The 19860-nt window shown below is 33.9% G+C and overlaps 2 protein-coding genes across 2 annotated transcripts; one reads left to right on the plus strand and one right to left on the minus strand.

The window, feature by feature from the left end:
• Positions 1–2050: 2050 nt before the first annotated feature.
• On the minus strand, positions 2051–6714 carry LOC133870156 (transcription initiation factor IIA subunit 2). Its single transcript, XM_062307213.1, has 4 exons — positions 6584–6714; positions 6225–6373; positions 6056–6106; positions 2051–2395 (listed from the first exon to the last, which is right to left on the minus strand). Exons 2-4 carry the CDS (start codon positions 6351–6353, stop codon positions 2255–2257), a joined length of 321 nt encoding a protein of 106 aa, XP_062163197.1. The 5' UTR covers positions 6354–6373; positions 6584–6714; the 3' UTR covers positions 2051–2254.
• Positions 6715–13062: 6348 nt separating this feature from the next.
• LOC133871870 (enhancer of rudimentary homolog) lies at positions 13063–18077 on the plus strand. The gene is made up of 4 exons (XM_062309315.1): positions 13063–13212; positions 16064–16157; positions 17357–17477; positions 17765–18077. Exons 1-4 carry the CDS (start codon positions 13210–13212, stop codon positions 17853–17855), a joined length of 309 nt encoding a protein of 102 aa, XP_062165299.1. The 5' UTR covers positions 13063–13209; the 3' UTR covers positions 17856–18077.
• The last annotated feature ends 1783 nt before the right edge of the window (positions 18078–19860 follow it).

Genomic DNA, 19860 nt, shown 5'->3' on the forward strand with positions numbered 1-19860 from the left:
TCTACGATGCCCCAGCCCATTATCCCCTTTGGATAGCTTTTATCACACATTCAAAGGTCCCCCATGTGGAAAGTTGTACACGGAAAAAACTCCCCGATCTTAAATTTTGAGAAAGGTAAGAATTGAAAATTGATTTAGTAGGGTCTACTTTTGAAAAACCCGTTGTAAGTGGGTCCACAAAAAAGAAAAAAAAAAGTTTTTGAGTTTTGAAAAAAAATATTTTTACAAAATACTAAAACAAAAAAGAGTGTAAAAAAATTATTACCACGGACCAACAGACAGAATTGGCGACCACCGCGCAGCCGCCATCAAGTAGTGACAGCACTTGTAATACTTTATCATAACATGTGACGAAAATAAATTTTGAGAATAATTTATTTTAATTCAAACATTAACCCAAGGAAAATTGAATCTTTGTGTGAAGGTCTAAAAAACACTGAAATGATTAATAATTAACAAGGGAGCTTCAATAAATAGGGATTGCAAGATTTAGCTTTAGAAACGTTTGGAAATTTTGGGAATCAAGAAAAACGTTTAAACGATCCACGTAAGTTACGTAACGTTTGAATGGTGTCATGTCTGTACAAGAGGACAAATCAAAAAAATGTTTAGACGATGCCACATAAAAAGTAAAGGTGTTTTAGGATCATTGTCCCAACAATCTGAGAATTGTCCAAATCAACTAAATGTGTTGCAAACGATGCCGTTAATTATTATTTTTTTTTTAGAAAATGAACGGAGAGACAACCGCAAGTATTGTTTTTTGATAGTTTATGAAATCAAGGTGATCTTTTGATAACAATCCGAACCACAGGTACAATAGGAAATTTAACCCTTGATAATAATATCTTGCAACTATTTTGCTTAAAAAATGTGAAATATTTAACAAAAAAAAAAAAAACAAGTATTTTACAAACGGACATAAATTTCCTACAATTCGGTTTGTAAGAAATTTTATATAATTTACATAGAAAAGTAACATATATTATTTAAACATGTGAGAAATATATAATATTTCATACATATTACTTTTATATGTGGATTATATGAAATTCACTTCTAACCGATTTGTAGAAAAGTTATGTCCTTTACAAAATACAATGACCTCAATTAGAAGAAAAGTTCACAGAAATACGGAGAGAGCGCCTACAACTTTGAGAAACAAAATTGTTTTTTTTTTTTTTTTTTTTAAAATGACCCAACTTTTTTAAGCAGAATTTTGAGTCTAACTCGCCAGAAGCCACAACATCGTCCTCGACTAAATGTCCATTTATTTTCAACGAAAGATATTTCTTGCAAGACAAGTTAAAATAAGTTATTGTTCTTTTCAGTCCTTTTTAAGGGCTCCTTTGTATACTTTCTGTATATTAGAGTTGCGCGCCTCTTACTTATATATAAAAAAAAAAAACAAGATAAAATAAGAACTATCACTATTAATGAAATTTGGAGAGAGAGAGAGAAAGAGAAGAGAAACCCTAGATACGAGAAGTGCAATGTTTGAGATGCAGTGCATTGATATAGGGAGAAATGGAAATAGATTGTGCATTTTATGAACTCCATAGCCATAGGTGACATAGAGCATAAAATAAAACATACTTTACATTGTCAAGATAATGATTGGCGATTAGGATTTTCTCAAAATTCTTTAAGAACCATACAAAAATCCTAATTATTACATTTTAAACATAAATGATTTAGACTTGATCACCTCAATATTTATTAATATGATATATGCTGAGATTCAAGTCCCAAAATATTTTTAATTTTTAATTTTTTTTAATTCACATCTGATACATATTAAGTAACAAAATGTAACCATTTAAGTTAAAATAGGATATGTGTTATTTTCTTTAAATAAGTACTAATAGGAGGAAGGACAGAATGTTAAAGGGACAAAAGAATATGGGCTTATCGAATTTGTCCTATCTTGTGGCGGCTTTACTAGCCATAGTATCTCCCATGTAACCATGTTTGCTGTAACCTCCAGGCCTTTTTTTTTCCATTTGTGGCGATAAATAAATTGACTTAACTATTAACTAGGCGGAGAAGAGAAAAAGGAATGAAGAAGTAGTTGACACCATAATCCATGTTACATGAAATAACTACAATGGTCAAGGGTGATAGCTTTACAATTTAATATTCAATTTCTTCAATTTCTCGGACAAACTCCACTTTCTTCTTTGCCACCATTGCCCTCTACTGCCAACAATTAAAATTCTCCTTATTAAACATACAACTGACCTTAGGACATATCTCATTGCGTGAGCAGCTTTGAATCGCATGCCACAATTTTCACCCGCCCGACAGTCTCCTGGCATTCCTCGTGCTTAAACATAGCATCTTGTAAGATGAAGGTCCAAACATTGTCGCAAAATCTGTAAGTGTGCAGATGTCCCTGTACCAGATTATGTTGCTCGTTAAAACATTAACTTAAGCAGAAATAAAACATAATGTTAAGATGAAGGAGCTTATCCAAGCAGTTGAAAGAAATCAAAACTCAAACATAAATGACTAATAAGCGAAGTATGTTTTCAGGTACAAAAAGAAGAATAACATACCTTAGTTCACCATGATGGCAGTAATTTTTCAAAAAATTAGGAAAACCATAGCACATGATGCATTTCAAATACTAGTCTCCCTAATCAAACAAGTGGGTAGGCAGCAACCACCGCATTATTATTGACTCAAGTGAGATGCAAGATGTCATTCAATATATTCTCTCATTTCCCTTGAGCCAAACCCAGAAAAACATGAATGATAGAAAGAAAGCAATTAAGGCAATCAGTTCCGTTCCAACATTCTACTTTGTGAACATGTGGATAACTCTTCTATATTAAGCATGACAGACAATAGATCGAATTCCTCTACTCTATCATGCAGAGACAACTTACGAAGAATTTTCTGCTTCAGCAACCAAGCATTAGGAGCCTTAAAGCAATACACAAGGGAGCTATTCAATATAAAATAAGTATTACATTCATACGTTATACGAAGTGTAAAGAAGAGAAAATACTTAATTGATGTTTTGACACCCAACAATGGATTTTAACAGTGAAATAGGGGTTCAATCCACATCAAATCCCAACTGAATACCAATACCTCTTCATATGCTCCTAAATATATATCCGGTGCCTTATATGCATGCAAATTCAAAAATGAAATTCTAATTCCAAAAAAGTATCAGATACTTATAGCATATGCTCAAGCATTAGGGTACTACCATTTAAGAATGAAATATGAACATAACTCAATTAAAATCCATGACCAAATCATTTAACAATCATCTCGGCCATATCGGTATAATGTCACCTTCATGGCCAATATACATATATCTACCTAACAAAAATGATAACATGCATTGCTCCTATATTATAAAGAATACATTGATGGAAATTATCAAAGAAGCAATGCCAGTTACATGATAATCATTGACAGAAGACTGCAATGTTCTCTCATTGTACATTACCCCTATAAAGACGAGTACTGGAGGTAGTTCACCAAGTTCTGCTTAACGCAAAAACCTTCAACATCATATCACTCAGTTGTTTAATGTCTTGTTCCTAGGCTAGGTTGGAGGCCACCTCTTCACTCAATGCTGCTTCACTTTGGCTCTTTAAAGCTTTTTATTTGTTCAATTGGTGTTGCAATGGATGTCAATTATTACATCTCTTTACTATTCTCGGCACTTTGAAAAGAAAAATCAACAATCTTCTCCTTACCAGTGGTTGCAGATAGGGATTATGAGGTATTCTAATCTGAGCTTTTTTTTACAGGGTTTGTCAACTGTTGACTTTTTGCCTGGTAATAGAAATTGATTACTTTCTTTTCTATTTTTCTACATCTCATATTCTTATACTCTCTCCCTCTCTCTCTCTCTCTCTCTGCGCTTTTTTCTAGAGGGTTTGTCAACAGTTAGACTTTTTGCGAGGTAATAAAAATTGATTATTTTCTTTTCTATTTTTCTACATCTGATATTCTTACACTCATTCTAATACTAAGACCCTCTCTCTCTCTCTCTCTCTCTCTCTCTCTCTCTCTGCGCTTTTTTCTAGAGGGTTTGTCAACAGTTAGACTTTTTGCGTGGTAATAAAAATTGATTATTTTCTTTTCTATTTTTCTACATCTGATATTCTTACACTCATTCTAATACTAAGACTCTCTCTCTCTCTCTCTCTCTCTAAACACAGAGGAAACATATAAACAAAATCAATTCTAGAAATTGACTTAGAAATATTTCCGGAAACATATAAACAAAGTCACGATACAAATTAAAATTAATAAGCACCTTTTCGTAAAGTGAAGATTCTTATACGCTAAGCAATTATTACTCCATGTGCCCAGAAAATAAAAAGAAAAAAGAAAAAAAGAAGCAATCACTCCATGCAACATTTTAAGTGTTATCAGCTCTGATGCTATTCAATTTATAAGTCATTCAAGTCACAACTAGCAAGCGCTACAGCAAAATATAATTTCAAAGGGGGGCTTTAATTATTTTGTTCTTATTTAAGTCGGGAACATTGGAACATCCACAAGCCCCTTTTGGTAATACAAGTGACTTACAAGAGACAGGTGAGGAGCATACACTGAAATTGGTCTTGACCAAATGTGGCAGACCACTAGCAAGGCAGGACAAACTCATACCATCTGATTTAATTTAATTTCTGTTTACAAGGTTAGTTTCTTCACGATTTTTGGTTGGTGGAATATGCATCCTGATATAGTGCTTTTCCAAGAAGAAAAATAGCACTCAAGAAGCCTGAGGTGCATCACTTTTTATCTGTTTTATTGATAAGAAGCCCTGTGTCTCACAATAGTGTTTAGGAAAATGATAGCTCAAAAATCCATCTCCAGATTAACTTTAAATGCATGATTGGTTCAATTTTGGGAACTGCTCCTCATGTTCGCAAAAATGAATAAATTGAACATGTTCAAAGAAAATTACTCTTCTGCAAATAAAATTAATATTTCATTTGATTCCCTTTTTCCTCGGGCCAAAATAAATAATCAAAATTTGGTTTACTCCAGAAAGCAGTTCGCCACACTCATTTTATGGAATGCAATATTGGAAACAGAAACTGATAGACTCTAGTTATCACAAGGCATTAGAAAGCAAAGATATACATAAAGGCTAAAAAATGGTAGTATTTATTTTACGATGCATGGTCAACTATCACTTTATGCACGGGGATGCGGCATGAGGATATATGGTATCTAACGGCTCAATTAAATCAAAATTATCAGTTTGTCGAGAAGAAAGACGCACATGCTGCATTTATGTAACTAAATCCTCGTAAGTACAGTTTGCCCGATGGACAAGCATAGTCCAAAGTGCATTTTTGTTCCATGATAGGATTGCGGCACTAGACCAAGTCCTTTTTAGAATAATAAGCACCGGTCCAGAGAGAAAGGAGTGAGAACTTTCACCCACCCAATTGTGCCCACAGGAAAATTCTACGGACATTATTATTCATAAAATTTAAAAAGACAGCAAAGTGAATTGTATAATACCATATAAGAATGCAATGAATTTTATTTTATTTTTTTGGTTTTTATTTTTATTTATTTTTTTTTTTTTATGACTAATTATTCATGAATAAATATAGCTTCTTAACCTCATGACCTTGGGGATGTGCTGTGTCATCTATTAGCATAAAGAACATCAATTTTCCACTAAAAACTTGAAAAAGGCAACAACTATAAAATGCTAATCACAACTAAATTTGTTCATCCAATTCCATAAAAACACTATAAATGCTCAACAACCTATGATCTTTCCCGGTGGATTATATATTGTATTAGGTTAACCTCATAAATATCAATAAGCACCAAACGACACATGAACTAAAAGATCATCCAAAGTAGTGAAAAAAAAGTAACCATACAATCAATACCGACCCAGATTATTTAACTCGCTGCAAGCACCTTTAAGCCAACACAAGCAAGCTAGAGAAAGATCTAGAACGAATCCCCTCTTACATTGCCATATCCAAACTCAACAACAGTATAAACTTCAATTTCAGGAAAAAAAAAAGTCGAAAAAAAAAAAAACATTTACCTTAATGGAGACCTTGCTTTTCACTTGATTTTCCAAAGCTTCAGTCATAGACTAAAAATGAAAATTAAAAAAAGAAAGAAAGAAAAAGAAACCGTTAATAAAGATCAAACGGCAACTCCTTAAAACAAAAATCTAAGTCCGGAGCAGTCAAAACCGCGAATAATCGTACCTTATCGAACTGAACAAGAACCTGGATGGCCAGCTCGGGACGGAGAGTGCCACTCTGTACCATCTCGTCCAAAGTTTCCGTCAGGCACATCCCGATCGTCGACCTCCGGTACAGTTCGAACGTCGCCATTCTCAGTCACCGGACGAGATCTGAACAGTTAGACACTCCATAAATCGAGAATTTATACACATATATAAATCGAAAATTTTGGAATCGAAAAAGAAAACAAGAAACTATGAATTATGGAGAAAACCTAGAGAACTGAGGGGATTAGAGCGAGAGATTAGGAATAATGAAATAAAAAGTGACAAAAAAAAGAAACGAAATAGGAAAAAACTGGTGGAGGAATCGAAGGTTACGAGAGGATTCGGTGGCAAGAAAGTGGAGCTTTTGGTCTGTGGCTTCGTCTCGTTTAATGTTTGCACTCGAAGAATTTTGGGCGGAGAGATTTGGGGCTTTTTATACCCTAGCTTTTGTAGCTGAGGGGTATATATAGCCGTCCTAGATCTGGAAATAGGAAATGACTAATGTACCCCCCAGGCCTTTTTTTTTTTTTTTTGTTTTTTGGTCACTTCTTCGTTTGTGGCCGTTATCAATGTATCTTCGGCCTAAAGACAGCCCAAGAGGTTATGGGAACCAGATAAGGAACTTTCTAAAATGGACCTTTCCAGTAACTTCTTTTTTTTTTCTTTTTTCTTTTTTCCTTGAGAATATGCAAGAAACATGAAGTTAAATGTTACACCTATTATACATTTTTTAATGTGGCAGTAAAAATGACAATTAAATTTTGAATGAATCATTCCTTGAAAATAAAATGCAATGCGAAATAAAATAGTACCTACTTGCATTGTGATTGAATCATTATGGTGTTGTTTTACATCATTTTTTGTTTTATGCAAACCGTCTTTGGTTCGTCCATTTTTTTCTTGCGACCCTTCGTAATTGGCGTCTTCTTTTGCCTACATGTAGGGGTGGATATCGGTTCGGTTCGGTTTGCTTATATGGTTTTCGGTTCAGTTAACTGATAAAGTGGGTTAAGTCGGTTAATTCATCGATTTCATTTCGACAACTTATAATTTCGAAATTTTCAGTTAAAGCGGTAAAGTCGATTAAAGTTAATAAAACGACATCAGTTTGATTTCAAAAAAAAAAAAGAGACAAAACAATCAAACGAGATGACGTTATTTCTATCCAAAGTGTCAGTTCGATTTGGTCGGTTAAAAGTCGGTTCAGGTCGATTAGGTTAACAAAAAACCGAACTGACTGTCGAAATAAAAATCTAAAATGACTACCGAATCGAAATAAGTCGGTAGGTGGTCAATGACAATTCGGTAGCGGTCAGTAAGCGGTAGTCGGATATTTTGCCTACCCCTAGCCGACATACCCTTTCAGATCGACATGTAGATCCAAATGCAATATCTACTAAGCCTCCCCTTTTGCCTACATATCCTTTCAAATAGACACGTCGATCTAGATGTGATATTTACTAAGGATGCATTTGAGATTACGATTTCGTAGAGAAAAAATGCGATTTTTAAACCAAATCGCAGAAAATGAACCATTTGGAAACTGAGATTTTAAAAAATTACGATTTGAAAACGCAGAAAAGTGCTTATTCAAATCGCAAGCAATATAGTGCTTTTTTGAAAACGCAATATTTTAAAAGGCTGAACTGCGATTTTAAAGGTCAAATTGTGATTTTGCCAAATGCTTAACTGTGTTTTTAAAAATCACTTTTTTTAAATCGCATATTTTTAAATCGCACTTTTTGAAATCGCAAACCCAAACGGACCCTAATCATCTACTGTTGGGAACCTCTCTCGACAGATATCATAGCGATGTTTTTCTTCTAAGGCTTTAGTCCAATCATTAATAGTGCTACCCACCTCATTGTAATTACAAAGTTTTCTTGTAGTTTCAGCAGGGGTTTCTCTAAGCCTAAAAAATTGCCGTTTCTTATAGTCCCTTTTTGAACTTTGGGTCAAGAACCCTATTCAGCCAACATTCAGATGTTATGTTTTATCTTGTAGTGTGATGTTTTTGTGCGGGGACTAGGGCAGAGTGTCCCACAGACTCACACGTCCTTTTATATTATCTTTTGTTTTATTAATACAATATCACTTATATAGCCATCTTTTTCACAACCTTATTATAAGTTCTTTAATATGTTCCTTGCCTGCCTTCCTCTAAAAACCCACCAAGGTTCCTATAATCCTATTTAACAACTTGCTTGGGATTGCCATGCCCAGAAATTGAACTGTACATGGAAAATCGCTCCTAGACCTTGTTTAAGAGTGTAAATGAGGTGGGTCGTGATTACCCAACTGGCCTATCACACACGGGGATGTGCAAAACTGCAGCTACCAGTCCATACCCGAAGCCCCTGCCCCGCCCATAGAACACCGGTTTTTGATTTTTGGTTTGTTTGTTTGTTTGTTTTTTTTTTTGTTTTTTTTTTTTTTTTGCGCGGTTACAGGCCTAAGAGCACTCACACCGGATCATGTATTTCTCACTTTTGGCTAGTTTAGATAAGCAAAACAGAAAAAACACACTCCATCGGCTTCTCTAAACCAATGCTAAAATGGAGTTGCTGTCCATTTTGTGAACAGTGCAACGTCACATGTGGCGTTGCACTGTTCATAAATCTAAAGCTTATTTTATTGTTCTTTTTTTCTCCGCGTCTCTCTCATTTGGCGTTGCTCTCACCGAGGACCTATATTTGGGCAAGGTGGAGGATGGGTTTGGGGTTGGGGTTTTGATTGTCTCGGCCTAATACCGGCCGGAGCGACTTGTTCGGTGGTTCTGGTTCAGTTGATCTCGGTGCTGTTCGGTGGTCCTGGGCTGTCGGCATACTCTGGGTTCTGTTTCGATGGGTCCGATTCGACGGCTCTGTGGGGTGGTTCTGGTCCTGGTTGGTGCGATTCTGGTTTGGCAGTTCGGATTGGTGGCGGCTCAAATGTTGTTCCGGTTGGTATGGTTTTGGTTTGGCGGCTCGAATGTTCTAGGTCCTGGTCCTGTTCGGCGAATTTTGTGGCTTTGAAAGGATTCTTCAAGTAGAAGTTTCTAGGTGCGGTGTGTTGTTGTTTGGCAGGGTGATCGGTTTTATTTGGTGTTTTTGGTGAAGATTTGATTAAAATTAAAATGAATAAACATTAAAATCGATTATTTTAATAAAGTAGATGAGAAATTTAGATAAGCTGATGGAGGAATGTGTTGAAAAGTGGTTAGCTAAACGAACAAAAGTGAGTTTTCGTTAGTTATTTTAGATAAAATTTTACACAAGCCAATGTGAATGCTCTAACATTGGAAGAACCGCATGGGTTGGGCGGTTTGCGGGTCCGGATTTGTAAAAAAACCAGGGACCCACACAGCAAGGAAAAAAAAGAAGAAGTAAAAATCAATTATTTCAACTTTTACATATTATTGGCAATGGTAATGAAGTTGTCTGCCCTACTTCAAATATTTCAGAACATCTAATTGTAATGAAAATCAAGTTGTTTTACACATAATTCCTATGGAGAGGGAATCCATTTGAAATATATAAAGTGAATTTTTTTCAAAGTAGATCCTATTTGGAAGTTAACATGAGTGCACTTCAGAAATCTGTTCTACACCTCTTTTTTCTATTAAAGCTTTGCCGGGAGAGAACTAATTTAAAAAACTTAGACATGTAATCAATTGCATCTAATGGTTTCCCACATTTATTCTTAGTATATAGAAGGTTACATATCCCTAATTTGATGGTCAGGGGGTTGAATTTGTTGTTGACTGCAACCCATTTGAAATATACAGATAACATTTGACTCTTCTAAGTTGATTTTTAGCAAATGAATGAACCTTTTTGACTTCTGTTTGAGTTGTTTAATTAATTTAAGTTTGAAACTATTAGTAACTTCAATCCTAACCCCCCCCCCCCCCCCCCCCCCTCCCCCCCCCTCTCCTAATTCAGAAGTTTATGATGTAAGCAACCAGCCATCACTATGATTGATGCTGCTACAAAATATTAGAAACATCGAGGGTGTACCGATTCTTCCAAAACTTCCTCTTACATGTGAAGAGCGTTGGAAGAATTTCCTCTCTGCTTCTCTGATTGATTGCTTAAATTGTTTCTGAAGGATATGCAACGGGTCATCCCATAATGAACATAGAGCTGCAAAGGCATGCATGGCATCATCAGCTACGCTGAGGGAAGAAGACTGTAAGGATATATGTAAATATCTGGATTACTCGTTTACTCACATAGTTGTACTTTCTATACAAGTTATTTGCGGTTCATACTTATAAATTTACTAATAAAGCTACAAAGTTCCCCACCTCTTTCATCATCTTCTAAAATCCTATCTTATTTATTCACAAACATATATCGGAAGGAGGTTTAGATTCTCTTTAAGAATTTATTCAAAATTATCCCGTTACGTATTTGATGTATATTCAAGTCGTAACATATATATATATATCAAACACACGTTGCAAACACCAAAAGAAAGGACATAAAGGATGAACATTAGACGTGTGTTTGAAAACTACCCCACGAATAGAAGCAGCCCAAAAGATGGCAAACCACCCCACGAATGAAGGAGGGAGTGGTTTGACCACCCCACAATCTATGGTTCGCTGGGGTTGCCTAGCGAGTTGCCCCAATCTAGCATGTGGCCAAACCACCTATATTAAGATTTTTTGAAAAGAAAAATTTTTCAAGGGCAAAGTTGGTCTTTCAATGGTTAAATAAGGGCATATTGATTTTATTTTTTTTTGTCACAGTGGTCATGTACAAGTGACCACTTTTCCGTTGAACCTAACTGCCAGAGCTAACAGAGTGGCTTATTTGCTACAAAATGGCAACTTGATATATCAAAATATTACTGTTACATCTGTCAGCTTATGAATTTTTTTTTTTTAAATAACTGATAGTTCATGGAGCTTAATTATATTTATCCCTTTATTTTTTTAAAGGGTACGATAATTAGTATACTATAGGTGTTTCCTTCCCGGTCCTCTCGTACTAAGAAAAAATCATCTCAATATTCTAACGCCCACAATAGATACAGATTGAATTGTCTCACAATGTAATGAATCAAGCTCACTTACCGCTTTAATGCAGGATCAACCAACTCTTGGAACATACTACAACCCAAGTGGCAAAGTATAATATAAATATTGGAACTACTTAAATAGTTTGGTAGTTGAAATTTAAATCCAAAACACATTGCAAATGACTCTCTAATTTAGAATTAGAAAACTATGATTTAAAAATGAAAGAAGGCTATAAACAATACTTTTATTCCATCACTATCTGCACTGACATGATACTTCCAATAGCCCTCAATAAAAAAACAACTCTAAAGGGAGCAAGATAATAGTGTGGAAAAAGTGTGGTTAATAGTAAGAAATGCTAAATACTCCAATTTATCCTACTTTACTACTGTTAATTAGCTCTTGAATTAGCATTTGTTTTTTTAAAAAAAATCAAGGTTGATTGGTAATAACACGTTGAGATAAAACTGTGTTGTATACGTAGCATTACTAAAGCTGTAAATTACATTTTTATCTACTTTATTGATGTGGGCACTGATAATTAGCTATCCTTAAAAAGAAAATTTGAAGGACAGATTGACAGCGTCATATTAACAAAGTAATATAAAAATTTGACGTAATACCATTACTCTTACAATGTAGGTATAGACAGGTCCAGTATGGTCTATGAGCATTAGCAATAACTTCCATAAATTTCATTCATTTTCCTAAATGCAAAGAAAACTCCTAAAAAATTCATTGAATCGGGTTCACTCGTTGTTCCATAACTAATTAGATATTAAATGAACCAAAAGTTGTATACTAAATTAAAAAAGTAAAAGTGATTCATTTAACATCATTTTAATATAAAGAAACTTTCTCATTCCTCTCTAGTTATTCTATCATTTATTTGAAATAATATTTAAATGCTTTATCATTCCTCTATTTTTCATAACATTTAATTTAAATAATATTTGAATGATATAGGAAACAGAAATGATAAGAAAAAATTTTATGGAGTGCATTTAAATAAAGAATAAAACGTGGTTTAGTTCAATAAATTGAATTTTTTTTAAAGGAAGCATGATGCTTTAATATTGATAAAAAAAAAGGGGGGGGGATAATTGCATCATTGGTCATTAGGGTTGGCCTAAATTACAAATCATTTCATGTGGTACAAAAAGTTAATGGAGGGTTCTTGTAGTAAACTATAATTACAAATCAGTCATTTGAACATGTTTTTTGTCCACCAAATTAACAGATTTCGTTAGTCAGTCACGTCACATCCAATAAAAAGCCAACATGTGTCCATTACAGTAAAAAAATATAAATAAATAAAACAAATATATATATATTTTTTTAAAAAAAATACTGAAGGGGTGGCTACTAGTGGGACCTGAGGGGGCCCTCGGCCACCCCCAAAGGCATTTAGGGGTGACCAGGCCACCTCCAAAGGGGTGGCAGCCCAATCGGCAACCACCTATTCAGTTTTTTATTTTTTTCAATTTTATAAAGAAAACAAATATTTTTGTTTTATTTATTTATATTTTTTTTGTTGTAATGAACACGTGTCGTCTTCTTATTGGGTATGACGTGGCTGACTTGGTGGACCAAAAATGCGTTCAGGAACTGATTTGTAATTATAGTTTACCACAAGAATCTTGTATAAGCTTTTTGTACCACATGAAGTGATTTATAATTTAGGCTAACACCACAAACCAATGGTGTAATTATAAAAAATAAATAAATAAATAAAAAATCGATCGGCTAGACTTTGGTCTACAAATCCGACGGCCCAAAACAATCGGAATCCATCACCGCCATTTCCAATTTCGCCCTCCTCGCTGACCTGGCAATATTCCACTCCCCAAGTCCTCCTCTCACATTGGGTACTTTGCGTCGCTGCGAAGAAAACCATCATTAGCTTTCACTGAGCTTTGGCCGATCACTTTGTTCCATCGCTTCGTTCCACATGGTAATATTTATTTATTTTTATTTTATCGCTCTATTATTATTTTTTATTTCTTTATATAATTAATTTCTTTGAATTGCAAAACCACTTTTCGTAATCGCTGATATTTTTCTCTAGTGTTAGGGTTTTGTTAGTGTGCTAGAACTTCTTCGTCTTAGGGTTTTGGTTTTTACTTTCAATTTTCAGTTCTGTTCCTTTTTTCTGCTTGGTTGCCGAGAAAGTTTAGGAAAATAGATGGGTAAGTCAGATTTTTTATTTGTCGGGAAAAAGAAAGAAGTCGTTGCTTTTTCCATGTTTGGGAAGCGGGGATTTGAAAAGTGTTTTCTTTGGGTCGGTCTTTGTTTGTTTTTTAAATTTATTTGGACGCGAAAACAGCATGGAAGCGAGGCTTAATTTTCTCCACTCAACCGTTTTATAGGGAACCAGACGATGGGCTAGGTTTTAATTCCTACTTGGTATATTACCTGATTTAGGAAAAAGAAAAAAAGTAGTGGTTTTTTCCTTGTTTGAGAAACGGCCATACGGGATTTGAAAGGCCAGTCATTGTTTGTTTTTCAATTTTTATTTTTATGGAAACGGTAACAGCATGGAAATTGGGCTTAATTTTCTAAAAACCTGTTTCTAGGGAACCAAACGATGGGCTAGGGTTTTAATTCCTGCTTCACTTATATTATTAATTACATGATTTAGGATTCTGCTATTTTAATATTGTCAAGCTGATGGTACATTAACGGGTTTGTTTTGAAGTTACGAATTGTATCAATTAATTCGAGATTTTGATGGGTTTGTTAGTTTTTATTTTTATTTGTTAGTAAGTTACAATTATGATGCATATGGAAGCATTATTTATTTATTTATTTTAGAAGACACTTAATTTTCTTGTTAAATATTTTCAATAATGCATAAGTTCCTACAATATTTTCTATGTAATTTTATTTTGAGCTCCAATTGGAGGTAGCAAGTTCTGACATCTGATGTTTGATGCTTTTGATTCTGGATCTTAGCTTCTTCTTTTTGTGGTGGTGTATTTTCTTATCAGAATATTTCCAATTTAGGTTGAAGATTTGATTACAACTAAACCTAAATGGGAAATATTATTAGAAGAAAATATACCAATTTAATATGAAATATATATTCTAACAATGTGGAAACTTAATCTAATATTTGAGGCCCAAAATGACCTCTGGTAGGGGTAAATTAATTTTCCTGGGTTTAGAAATTCAATTATGTATTTCCTACTTACTGGGGTAAATTGGTTTTTATGGGTTTAGAAATTCAATATTGTATTTCTTACTTGCCGGTCTAGTGATCTTATTTATTTACAATTTTTAAAGTATTTGGATGGTTGATCAAAGTGGATAAGGCTATGGTTACTACAAAATTTTTCCATAAGGTTCATGGAACGATGTAGAAGAATGAATCTTTGATGGTCATATATCTATGCTTACTAATATTAATTATTGAGTTATCCCTTCTCATTGTCTGTACTTTAGGTGGGGAAAGATGGTCTATGTGATGTTAAGTAGGGTTTAATATAGGGATATGAGAGATGGATTGTCAAATGTGAAATGATAAAATTTATTTTTCTTGATAATACTTTAGGACCTATCATTTTTTTAATCCACGTTGTGTTTACCAGTTGCAATTCACTAGTTATCCTATCAAAGGGAGCTTTTGCTACCTTCTTCTAAGAGGATTATTTTATAAAAAAATATTTAATCTGTTTTTACTCTGGTTGAGAATTGAATGCTGCAAGTTAAACTTTGTCTATATTCAGCTGAATCAACACGTTTGCTTAGTTGTATTGCATTCACATTGAAGAATTGAGGTGGAAAGTTCTCTGTTTTCTGTAATATTGGAGTTGTTGTCCTAGTCTTTTGGCTAGCTTGCTGATTCTGGGCATCGAAAAAGGTTGGCGAAAGGCTTCATCAGGTCTTTTGTTAGACCCTGCCTGACTTCAGAAGTACGACGACAGCACTGAACAATCAATTTGTGAATGTGAGGGTATAGAAATAAGTCATTTAGTTGCAGAATTGATGATTTTGTCATTAATGTTAGACTAACATTGAACAATAAGTTGTTTGGCCAAGCAGTTGATTTAACTGTTACTCTCAAGGAGGATTTTTGGATGCTAGTTAACTGCCCTCAGGGCTTCAATTTCCAACTAAATCTGAGATAAATCCTTTTTAGATATGGTCATGATTTCATCATGAGTTGCGGTGTAGGAGGCAATGTGCACTGCAGAGGCTTAAGTTATGTTGGTGAAACACAACATCTAAATGAGCTATATCTCTAATGGAGCTTCCTCCCCTTGTAAGAACAAGGTGGAGGCTAATGTTTTTGGTTTCAAAACTCATTGAATGCTATGTTACATACCTATTAAAAAAAAAAAAAAAAAGAATATTTACCTCAATGACTCCTCCAATACCCTGGAACGACCAAAGTGGAGTTAATGTTATACTTATGCACATAACAGCATTGATTCAGTCTGTTGTCACTTATGTACTCTCTTTAGTTTATGTTATAGAGATACATTGTTATGTGGAAACATATGTACATGCTCTTCACTCTTAAAGTTCTTCAATAATTGTTGTTCATGTTCCCTTCTCCCTTAGTTGCATTGCTACTTTTTGCATCCAGTATAAAAACTTCCACACTACATTATCTATGTTATATTTATATGTGCTGGGTAACATTGCAGCTATGTCTATCAGTTTCTACTGCTAAATCTCTGGATGATCTTCCTTGAGCATTTAACTTTTAATGTGAAATAGTTCACCTTTCCTTCAGTGATCAATTACATGCCTGTTAGTGGCTATGATGCCGACTAATTGTATTCTGTCTTCATATGCAGGCTAACAAGCACACTATTATTTTGATGCAAAATTCTCCGAACAGATCCACTAGAACATTTATGGATTATGAATCAATAAGTCAAGCTATGGATGGTATGCGATGTGTTATGTAGGTTTTATGTATGGTTGTTATTTACTGGCAGACCATCTTCATCATCCCACATGTATTGTCTTATGCTAGATTTCAGCAAAGGTTCAATTTTCTTTGGTGACACAATCAATTAGGGTGGTGGCTTCGTATACTATGACAAAGGACCTTTCTGTTTTGCTTCTCTTTCCCTTGTTTGGTGTTTCCCCTCCATTTTCTCCATTTTCTCCATTTTCTTTCTTTTTGCTTTAGCGTTCAAACTTTTTTTCCCTCTTCGTTTGATTTTTCATTGCCTAAAGTAAATAAATAAAAACTCTATTTTTGTCAATAGTTAGCTCTATATATTTGTTTTATGTCATGTTTGTGTTCAAAGCACTTGAATTTGTGGTTTTATGTTAGTCTAAAAAGGCTTTGTGGTATTTTGTAAGCATGAGTGATCTGAAATTCATAGGTGTGCTCATTAAGATGGATGAGAACCAGATAAAGAGTCCCATGGTCAGGAAAAGAATTTTTACTTTATTAAAGAATTGCTGGAATTAGTTTAGTTATTATTGGTGGTTTACCCATACGATCATCTCTCTCTCTCTCTCTCTCTCTCTCTCTCTCTCTATATATATATATATATATATAGTGTTAGTGTGTGTGTGACAACAAGAAAAAGAGTAATGTTTTACTCCACATTTTTATCCCATTTTTTATTCCACATTGCTGATGTGGTATTGACAATTAACCGTTAGATTTTTTTTTAAATTTTTTTTTTTTAAAAAAAAAGAAAAGAAAAAGAAAGAAGGGCTGATTGGCTGTGCCATATCAGCAAAGTGAGATAAAAGTTGAACAAAAGTGCGGTTTCTAGCATTTCTCTTAAGGAAAAAAGTTCCATTTGCAAGGTGTAACCACCAGTAAATTGGAAATTGGAAATGCAACAGCTAGATTAACCTATGCGCATATATTTGAACCAGACGAATGATAATCCATAATGATAACCTTGTGATTTTGTGAATGGAATTGAATCATAATACCACAAGTGGTTCAGTTGTTCCCTAAATCTATAAACTCAACATCCACGAGGGGAAAATTGCCCAAAGTTTTGCTGATGGATAAAATGCTGATGTAAAATCGAATCTAAGTGGCTCCAAAACTGTAATCTGGTTGATCTCTCAATGTTCTTGCATTTAATAGAGGTTATGTTATTCTGTGTGTATAGGTATATGTGGACTATATGAAAGGAAGCTTAAGGAGTTGAATCCAGCCATCAGAAACATCACTTATGACATTGCAGATCTCTATAATTTTATTGATGGCCTTGCAGATTTGAGTGCCTTGGTGTATGTCTCTCTCTCTCTCTCTCTCTCTCTCTGTCTGTCTAAAGATGCACTCAACTTGGTAACTGTATAACTCTAGAGATCTATATCCATGATCCCTGAAACTTGGGGAAAGATTTTAGTTCGTAGAGGCTAGCTAGTTAGCCGCTTGATCACCTATTAGATGATTTTCTGTTTGTTTGGGCGATAATGAATATCCCCTTTTTCTAAGGAAGATTAAGATATGTATGTTTACCCAGCAATGCCATGGTTTATAACTGACATACTTGCCGTTTGGTTCTGGCTTACAGTTATGATCACTCAATCCATGCTTATTTGCCATACGACCGGGAGTGGATTAAACAGCGCACCTTTCAACATCTAAAGAAATTGGCACACTAAATTTAATATGGTGCTGCGGCTTATGTATCTAGTTACCACCAGATTGTAGACTTGGGTTGTGTATTACTGGAATGGGTTTGATGTCTAGAATTTTGAGTTGCATCTGATGTCAAGGTGTTTAATATGGAAGTTGGATCCTCTCTCTTTGTGAGCATGTATTTTTGAACAAACACAGCTTTATGCTCAAGTTTCGGATAAAAAGCAAATGCTTTTGTTTGGAAATGTTATTTTGTGTGGAAGTACTCCCTTTGCCTAGAAAGGCTGGCCTTGATATTGGACCCTGTTATTAGTTTCATGTGAACTTCACTGGTTTTCTAGGATGTGCTTGCCTGAATTGTTCTTTACACATGGATCTCAATTCCGTTGTCCCCCAACCCCCCGAAGTGTAGAAGGGGAAAAAAGAAGAAGAAGGTTCAAATGAACTTGGACAAAGCTTTTCTCTAAATTAAGTTGGAGGAATTCTTTTAACCCAGCCTATTAAATTGATATTTGTCTAAACGTGTATATGCTTTTAAAGACAAATGTTAATTTAATAGAGTAGGTTGGAGGGAGTTTGAAGAATAGCGTTGTCCAATGAGTTTTATGGGTAAACTAGTGTGTGCAACATGTCATCGTTAAAAGGAAAAATTTTAGCTCCGTGTGTTTCAAGGACAGTAATTCTTCAAATTGGGTTGGAATTTTTTTTTTTTTAATCCAATTTATATAAAATTTTCTTGTGTCATTTAACGTGCAATTCTCATTTGTTTTCTAATAGCATGTGAGAAGGAAGTGTTTTTTTATTTTTTATTTTTATTTATTTATTTTTTATTTTTAGAATTTCCTCCAAATTTGTTAAGAGTTATCAAAAAACTGTGCTTTGAGCATGTTCAAAGAACATATGACAAATTTATATTTTAGGTGGGAGGAAATTTTTTCAACTCATTTTGAATGAAAACTCTATCCATCATGATTTACCGACTAGAAATAACAAAAAGTTAATTTGTTGTAACACTTCTCTATGTCTCAATTCCCTTTCTGTAAAATTGATGATTCCTTGCATACAATTTGAATATTGAATTGATGCAATTCTTAAAAGCCCAGAGAAGATCAATCATAACTCAACAATTACCATCCCCCCCACCCCCCCCAAAAAAAGAGTTTATTATCCAATTTTCAAGGTCAGTTAAAAAATATTACAAGTAGATACGAGTTTATCAAGCATCGTGCAGATTATGATCTTTTCTATTTTAAGTGAAATAAAGATAATTTATTTTATGGTTTTTATTAAACTTCACAAATTTAATAATAAGTATGTCGTCACATTATTTAAAATTTTTAAATTACGTGATATTATGTATACTGTTAAATGAAATAAAACAAAATCTTAATCATAAAATAAATTCTTTTTATTTCACTTAAAATGAAAAGATCCTATTACACATGGTGTATGGATCTAAGGTTTAAGATTCTTTGAAATTCTTCTTCTTTTTTTTTTTTTTTTTTTTTGGGTAATCAGATTGTTGATATTTTGTGTTACATCAACATTTATCATTTTGCTAATTTAATATTTAATATTTTGGTATTTTCATATCTTATCACATTTTTAAGTGTGATAAAATCTTAACTATTTTATCTAAAAACTATTATTAAAATTTAAGAAATTCTACGTAATCTTTCACCTAAACCCCTAAATCCTAATTGTATCTAACACGTGGACCAACCAGTTGTCTTGAGTAATAACCCCTCTCCCCCTTTTAATATTAAAAAAATTAATTTCAAAAACAAATATACACTTTTCTGTTTTTTTTTTTTTTTTTTTTTTTCTTTTTGATTGAGATTGAATTTTTTAATATTAAAAAGGGGGAGAGGGACGGTTAGCTATCGAGGGGAGGCACTTGACCGGCTTTCTCTCCCCACTTTTGAATAAATAAATTTATTTTATTTCAAAACTGATTTTTTTTTTTTTTTTTTTTAATGTTTTTCTTTTTAATAAAGTAGGTTTGTTTATTCAAAAGTGGGAGGAAAA

Source organism: Alnus glutinosa, chromosome 6, assembly GCF_958979055.1.
Source record: "Alnus glutinosa chromosome 6, dhAlnGlut1.1, whole genome shotgun sequence".
Taxonomy (NCBI): Eukaryota; Viridiplantae; Streptophyta; class Magnoliopsida; order Fagales; family Betulaceae; genus Alnus; species Alnus glutinosa.

Excerpts from the sequence above, each read along its gene's own strand:
- LOC133870156 (XM_062307213.1), bottom strand. The coding sequence starts at position 6,353 with ATGGCGACGTTCGAACTGTACCGGAGGTCGACGATCGGGATGTGCCTG. Across the intron at positions 6,107-6,224 it reads TTCTTGTTCAGTTCGATAAG|TCTATGACTGAAGCTTTGGA; the intron begins GTACGATTATTC and ends TTTCATTTTTAG. Across the intron at positions 2,396-6,055 it reads AAAGCAAGGTCTCCATTAAG|GGACATCTGCACACTTACAG; the intron begins GTAAATGTTTTT and ends AATCTGGTACAG.
- LOC133871870 (XM_062309315.1), top strand. Across the intron at positions 16,158-17,356 it reads AATAAGTCAAGCTATGGATG|GTATATGTGGACTATATGAA; the intron begins GTATGCGATGTG and ends CTGTGTGTATAG. Across the intron at positions 17,478-17,764 it reads GCAGATTTGAGTGCCTTGGT|TTATGATCACTCAATCCATG; the intron begins GTATGTCTCTCT and ends TCTGGCTTACAG.